The 7,500-nt window shown below is 36.2% G+C and overlaps 1 protein-coding gene across 1 annotated transcript; it reads left to right on the forward strand.

The window, feature by feature from the left end:
• The first annotated feature begins 3,097 nt into the window (after nucleotides 1-3,097).
• Nucleotides 3,098-4,147, forward strand: LOC143033634 (cuticle protein AMP2-like). Its single transcript, XM_076199125.1, has 3 exons — nucleotides 3,098-3,106; nucleotides 3,680-3,873; nucleotides 3,979-4,147. Exons 1-3 carry the CDS (start codon nucleotides 3,098-3,100, stop codon nucleotides 4,145-4,147), a joined length of 372 nt encoding a protein of 123 aa, XP_076055240.1.
• The last annotated feature ends 3,353 nt before the right edge of the window (nucleotides 4,148-7,500 follow it).

The raw sequence follows: 7,500 nt of genomic DNA on the forward strand, positions 1-7,500 counted from the left end.
CCTGTACGGCTGAAGAAGCTAAAACTACTTATCTATTTTCTGACAATATCTTTGCTTATAAAATAAATATAAACTGATTAAAATTCAACAGTAATCTTGTTGTAAATGTCAAATTATTTTCACCATTATACACACACACACACACACACACACACACACACACACACACACACACACACACACACACACACACATAGCATTACCCATAGATCGGACCTACGAGCTCTGAGCTCTCTTCCAGGAGGGAAATAGCTGTCGATCACGAGTCCAACACGTGATCCAAAGACCAAGTGAAAGACCAAGTGAATACACACACACACACACACACACACACACACACACACACACACACACACACACACACACACACACATATATATATATATACATATCTATATATATATATATTTATATATATATTTATGTGGGTGCGCGCGCGCGCGCGCGTGTGTGTGTGTGTGTGTGTGTGTGTGTGTGTGTGTGTGTGTGTGTGTGTGTGTGTGTGTGTGTGTGTGTGTGTGTGTGTGTGTGTGTGCGTGTGTGTGTATTTCTGTATATATATATATATATATATATATATATAAATACACACACACACACACACACATATATATATATATATGTATATATATATATTTGTATAGGTATATGTCTGCAAAGTAGACCACTTGGATAAAGAAACTACCGACGCAGAGCGCTTTCGTATATTACATCTGAAGATGTAATATACGAAAGCGCTCTACTTCGTTAGTTTCTTTTTCCAAATGGTCTACTTTGCATAAGTGAACACACGTACCCGTTTTCTTACTAGCATGTGTATCTATATGTATATGTATATGAATATGTATATGTATATGCATATGTATATGTATATGTATATGTATATGTATATGTATATGTATATGTATATGTATATGTATATGTATATGTATATGTATATGTATATGTATATGTATATGTATATGTATATGTATATGGATATTTATATTTATATTTATATGTATATGTATACATACACACTGAATGGTTCCCAGTGATCAATTAATATATTTTTCAATCACAAATCACTTTTAATTCCATGCCATCGCAATCGAGACTGAGAGTCGCTCGAAGGAGGCATCCGTTGGAAATTGAAACGTGGACGAGCCGAGGATTCGAACCCAGCTAACCCGTAACAAATTTACAGTGACGTAAAACAATGCGCTATCAAGAGAGATATAAGTTAAGTACAACTTTCTTATAATTGTATGCTCGAATTACATACAACTACACGAAATATTGCGTTCAACCCACCTCCGCCATGATAGAGAGTATTGGATAGCATGTGCGCGTGGGAAAGTTTATACATACACACTGAATGGTTCCCAGTGATCAATTAATATCTTTTTCAGCCACAAATCACTTTTAATTCCATGCCATCAAATATAATTTAGAAAGTAATTGTTTCATAAATGATGGCCATCATGGATTCAGGTGGAAACGTTCCTGCGTGACTCACTCGAATTCTATAACACAGTCATCTCGAATTATGACAAAAGAAACAATATAGGTTTAATATATCTAGACTTTGCAAAAGCTTTTGATACCGTCCCCCACGAAAGACTACTTACTAAATTAGCTTCACACGGAATAAGTGGTAGCCTATGAAGTTGGGCTAGTAATTGGTTAAACAATCAAAAACAGAGATTTGTTCTAAATGGCAAAACTTCTAGATGGAAAAATGTTACGAGTGATGTTCCTCAGGGTTCCGCTCTTGAGTTCTTCTATTTATAGTATATATGAATTATATAGACCAGGAACTAAAATCTATTGTCTCCAGATTTTTTGATGACACAAAACTGTGCGGAATGGCAAATGATCACTTAAATCAATTAGATATTCAAGAATATTTAGATAACATAAGAACATAAGAATAAAGGAGACTACAAGAGACCATAAGGCCTACACTAGGCAGCTCCGTATCCATCACCACCTGTCATCCCCATCCATAAAGTTGTCTAATCATTTTTTAAAACAACTGATAGTTTCAGCGCTTACTACATGGTTACTAAGTTTATTCCATTCATCGACCAACATATTAGTAAACCAATTCTTGCCTATTTCCTTCTTAAAGTAATGGTCTGAAAAGTGGCTAATGAAATTTAACATAAGTAAATGCAAGGTTTTGAAGGTAGGTAAAAATAGCAGTAACTACGATTACAAGTTATTTGGAAATTTGTTAACAAAAGTGGATAGTGGAAAGGATCTCGGCGTAATTATTAGTAACGATCTTAATTCATCTAAGCAATGTATTTCGGCCTCTGAGAAAGCAAATAAGATTCTAGGAATGATTGCGCGATCTTTTGATTTTAAAACTCCATCTCTCATTAACAAGCTATATAAATCGCTAGTTCGTCTACATCTGGAATATGCTGTTTCCGTATGGTCACCAAATTTCATTAAAGACATTGACAGATTGGAACAAGTACAACGGAGAGCCACAAAATTTATTCCAAATATAAAAAAAAAATCACACGAAAATCGACTAAATCATATGAATATGCTTTTCCTGAAAAAGCGTAGAAATAGAGGTGATTTGATACAGGTATTAAGATACAAAAGGGAATTGACAACTAAGCCAGCTAAGGCATGGACCTACCCTACACCCATCCCACACACATCTAACTGCGCAAGTGTGACGAAAGGTGATAAAACATGTTGTCCTTGTAGGTGGTGCAGTTTTGTTGTGAGACAATTGAAAACAAACTGCAATAATGAATGATAGTTTGAAATAAATTAAATGGGGCAGGTTGGCTGGCAGACGGATATAATATATCATAAAATGAAAATGACCTAACTCAGGTTGATAGACTCGCTGCCAGGTCCCATACAAAAGAAGGAGGTACAGAAGAAGGGAAAGGTTGAATGTCCCATATACAGTGCAACATGTGGGGGATTAAGTGGTTTGAGCAACGCTGATGTATGACCCTGACCATTCCTCGCGTGTAGTAGCATCCTCTACGCCCCCTCCTCCTTCTCACACATTCACTTGCGATCTATATAAGATGTAGTGCTGTGCAACCTTCATCATTCCCACGACAAACTCTACCTCAGCAACATGAAGTTTGTGAGTGCTATGACTGTTTTCATTTGCATTCACTCAGAGACCGTTGTAGCATGTACACTACCACCTCTGTTTCCTATATCTATTGTGAATTCCCTTTTGTACTCAGACTCAGTGTTCAATGAGGATTTAGAATTATTTTACTTTTCCATTCATCCCGTAAATATTGTTTCCCTTTTTGATATGATATAGTTGACCTCCATAAGATATGTGGACTATTTTTTCACCTTTGAAAGTCTACAAACACATATGTCATTGTCTTTCCCTTATCATACTTCATAAACCTAATGTTATTTCTATTATTTACAACGAGAAGTGAAAACACTACATTTACACATGGTGTTGTGCTTATTCTTATTCTTCAGCACCAAGTTAATCCTGACAATATAAATCTTCATTATATTAAGAAAACATACAACAATTTTCTACAATTTAATCATTTACGCTGTTTTAATTGAGAAGAATTGTTTTTTAAACAGTTCCATTTTGGGTGAGGAGGTCTATATCAGAATAGGCCACTTAACTGTCTCGCTTAGAAATCTCCGTAACCATTTTCTTATTTTTTTCTCAATGCAGATCATCTTCGCCGCCCTTGTGGCCATCGCCGTTGCCGACAAGCTACCTGTCCACATTCCCATCGTCGCTGAGACTCGTCAGGAACCCGTCGACGGTGCCTCCGCTAGCGACTTCGAGTCAGGCAACGGAATCAGATTCGTCCAGAAGGCAGTGGCAGGCGGAGCTGGCCAGAGTAATGCTGAGGGCGTCTTCAGGTGAGAAAATGACGATTCATTCCCATTACAGTCGTTCTATAGGCATGCAAGTGGCTAACCACACAAATCCCCAGTCATCACTAACATCATTCGTATCTTCGACAGCTACCCCGATGAACATGGCAATGTGATCGAGGTCCGCTACGTGGCCAATGAGTTCGGATTCCAGCCCCAGGGTGTCCACCTCCCCGTAGCACCCCCTGCACCTGCTCATGTGGCCGAACTTCTGCGCATCGCTGAGGAACAACGCGCTGCAGGAATCACCTTCGAATAAAATGAAAGATGTATATATACAATTCGAAATAATTTATTAATATCTATAATGCAGTGCGCTTTTCTCATTAAAAACGAACTTCCATCTCATTGTATACACTTTCCTTAAACACCATGACAAGAAATATATGTATGTATGTATGTATGTATGTATGTATGTATGTATGTATGTATGTATGTATGTATGTATGTATGTATGTATGTATGTATGTATGTATGCATGTATGTATGTATGTATGTATGCATGCATGCATGCATGTATGTATGTATGTATGTATGTATGTATGTATGTATGTATGTATATATATATGAATGCATGCATGTATGTATGTATGTATGTATTTCCTTAAACACCATGACAAGAAATATATGTATGTATGTATGTATGTATGTATGTATGTATGTATGTATGTATGTATGTATGTATGTATGTATGTATGTATGTATGTATGTATGTATGTATGTATGTATGTATGTATGTTTGCGTGCGTGTTTGTGTGTGTGTAATTCACAAAGGTCTTGTATCACATATTGGACTTGTTATAGGCAGCTATCAATCTTCTAGATGTTTATATATTGCAAGATCTGTAGGTAATACTGTGGTATTACAAACATCTCAACACTTTGGCAAAGGGAATGGATGTAACTAAGAGTATCCAATTCTTTTCAGCCATGGATGGGGACCAAAAATAATACCACGCAGTAGGGCGTGCGTCCGGACAAAAGATAAATGTGGTAGTAATATGTCGGCCACTGAAATTATCTAGCAAATGACAAGTTATTTTTTCGAAAATAAAAATGCAGTCGTGGCCTCGTCTAAAGAAAGATTTCAACTCTACTGGCAGTTATTGGTAGATATTGGAGTATGGCAATGTTGGCATTCATTTAATTAATTTTCTCGCAAGAATTAAGTATGATGTGGCATAGTGAGACAAAAAGCAATCATGGCAATATGTTTTTTGTATTTGAATAAATATTACAGAAGCGGAACACTGGAAAATAATTATCACTATTCAACATCAATACCCGTTTGAAAAGTAAAATAAACATACGATTTTTTCCAGTGTCCCAAATTGGGACAAAGATAAATGTGGTAGTAATATGTCGGCCACTGAAATTATCTAGCAAATGACAAGTTATTTTTTCGAAAATAAAAATGCAGTCGTGGCCTCGTCTAAAGAAAGATTTCAACTCTACTGGCAGTTATTGGTAGATATTGGAGTATGGCAATGTTGGCATTCATTTAATTAATTTTCTCGCAAGAATTAAGTATGATGTGGCATAGTGAGACAAAAAGCAATCATGGCAATATGTTTTTTGTATTTGAATAAATATTACAGAAGCGGAACACTGGAAAATAATTATCACTATTCAACATCAATACCCGTTTGAAAAGTAAAATATACATACGATTTTTTCCTGTGTCCCAAATTGGGACACATTAGGACAATTACTGGGGGACACTGGGGCAACATTCATATATATTAAAAAAACTGAAATTTATATATGATTCAAAGTACCCAATCGGCCTTTTAGTTATATCACTTGGCTCAGCTTTAGCGAAAATGTCTCTTACATCACTGAGGTTGATAGAAGCTATATCTGGGACTTGTGAACAAATGTAATTGAAATCAGCTTTCTTCTGTGGTATGAAACCTCTAAAACTCCTCTGCACCTAGCCTTTATTGCAAGGCCTACATAGCATTTTTTATTGTGGTATGAAACTCAGGCAGAATGTAGTGATTAAAATACGCTTCTCCTTCTAGTGGAGAGAGGAGGTAAAGGTTTTAAAATATAGGAAGAATTTACGAGGCTGTCAATGTTATCATGAAATATCTAATTGCATTTTACACTGAAGATGTAATACATAAATGCAAGCCTTTTGCTCTTTCTGAAATAAGAATAACGCCATCCACAAATCTTAGGTTATTAAGATATTAGTCATTAATCCTCAAACCTTTCTCTTTACAACTAATTCTTATGAAAAAGATTTGAGTTAAATTGTATCGCCTTGCCGTACTCCTTTCTCGATTTATATCTCTCCCGTGTCTTTATGTAGTCGAATTACAGCGGAACTTTTTGCATAGATAATTTCTTGAGCACTTATGATCTCTTCGTTTGCACTTGCGTAGCGAATTTAGCATTGTTATTTCTTCTACCGAGTCAAAGGCCTTCTCGTAATCTACAAAAGCTAAACAAAGAGGTAGATATTATATATATACTGTATATATATATATATGTATGTATATATACATATGTATATATATATATATATATATATATATATATATACATATGTATATATATATATATATATATATATATATATATATATATATATCAAATCAGCCATCCCGAGTCCACTGCTGAACAAAAGCCTCCTTCATAGCATTCCATGAATCACACGACCACGCCAACCTCTGCCACGTCACTCCTGCAAACTTCTCTATCTCGTCTCTCCACCTTCTGTCTGGTTTCCCTCTTCCACGCTTCCTATCTCGCGGCGTCCACTCAGTAACACACTTGCTCCATCGCTCATCAGTCGTTCGCACTAACTTACCTGCCCAATTCCACTTCCTCTCTTTTACCGCCTCCACAATATCTTTCACTCTTGTCTGCTCTCTCACCCAACTTGCTCTCTTTCGGTCTCTTAGCGTTATTCCCATCATTGATCTCTTCGTTAGTTCCCAAGTCTCACACCCGCAGATTATTGCTGGCAGAATGCATTGATTGTAAAATTTACGTTTCAAACATAAAGGTAGAGAGCCTCTCAGGATCTTATTATACTTTCTAAACACTTTCAAACCAATTGTAATGCGTCAATATATTTCATTATTATGATCTTTCGTCACTTTTACCATCTGGCCTAAATAATTATATGCTTCAACTTCTTCAGGAGTATCATCGATTATAATCTCTTTACTTTGAACTTTCGTGTTAAACATCACTTTGGTTTTACTTATATTCATTTTAAGCCTACTTTGAGACTTTCCTTGTTCAGATAACTCAGCATGTCTTGCAAGTCTTCCGCTTTTTCTAAATAAGAGTAATGCCGTCTGCAAATCTTAGGTGGTTGAAATATTCGCCATTAATCTTCAAACCTTTCTCTTCCCAACTCAACCTTCTAAAAATCTCTTCCAAACAAGCTGTAAATAATTTGGGTGAAATGGTATCGTCTTGCCGCACTCCTTTCTCGTTTTTTATTTTTTTCTGTATCTTTGTGTAGTCGAATTATAGCGGTACCTTTCGCATAAATCTTTTCCAAAACCCTTACGATCTGTTCGTTTGTGCCCTGAGTGCGTAACGGGTTTAATACTGCTATCTGTTCTACCGAGTCAAAGGCCTTCTTGTAAT

This window comes from Oratosquilla oratoria, chromosome 16 (genome assembly GCF_046742065.1).
Source record: "Oratosquilla oratoria isolate Oo_2021 chromosome 16, ASM4674206v1, whole genome shotgun sequence".
NCBI lineage: Eukaryota > Metazoa > Arthropoda > Malacostraca > Stomatopoda > Squillidae > Oratosquilla > Oratosquilla oratoria.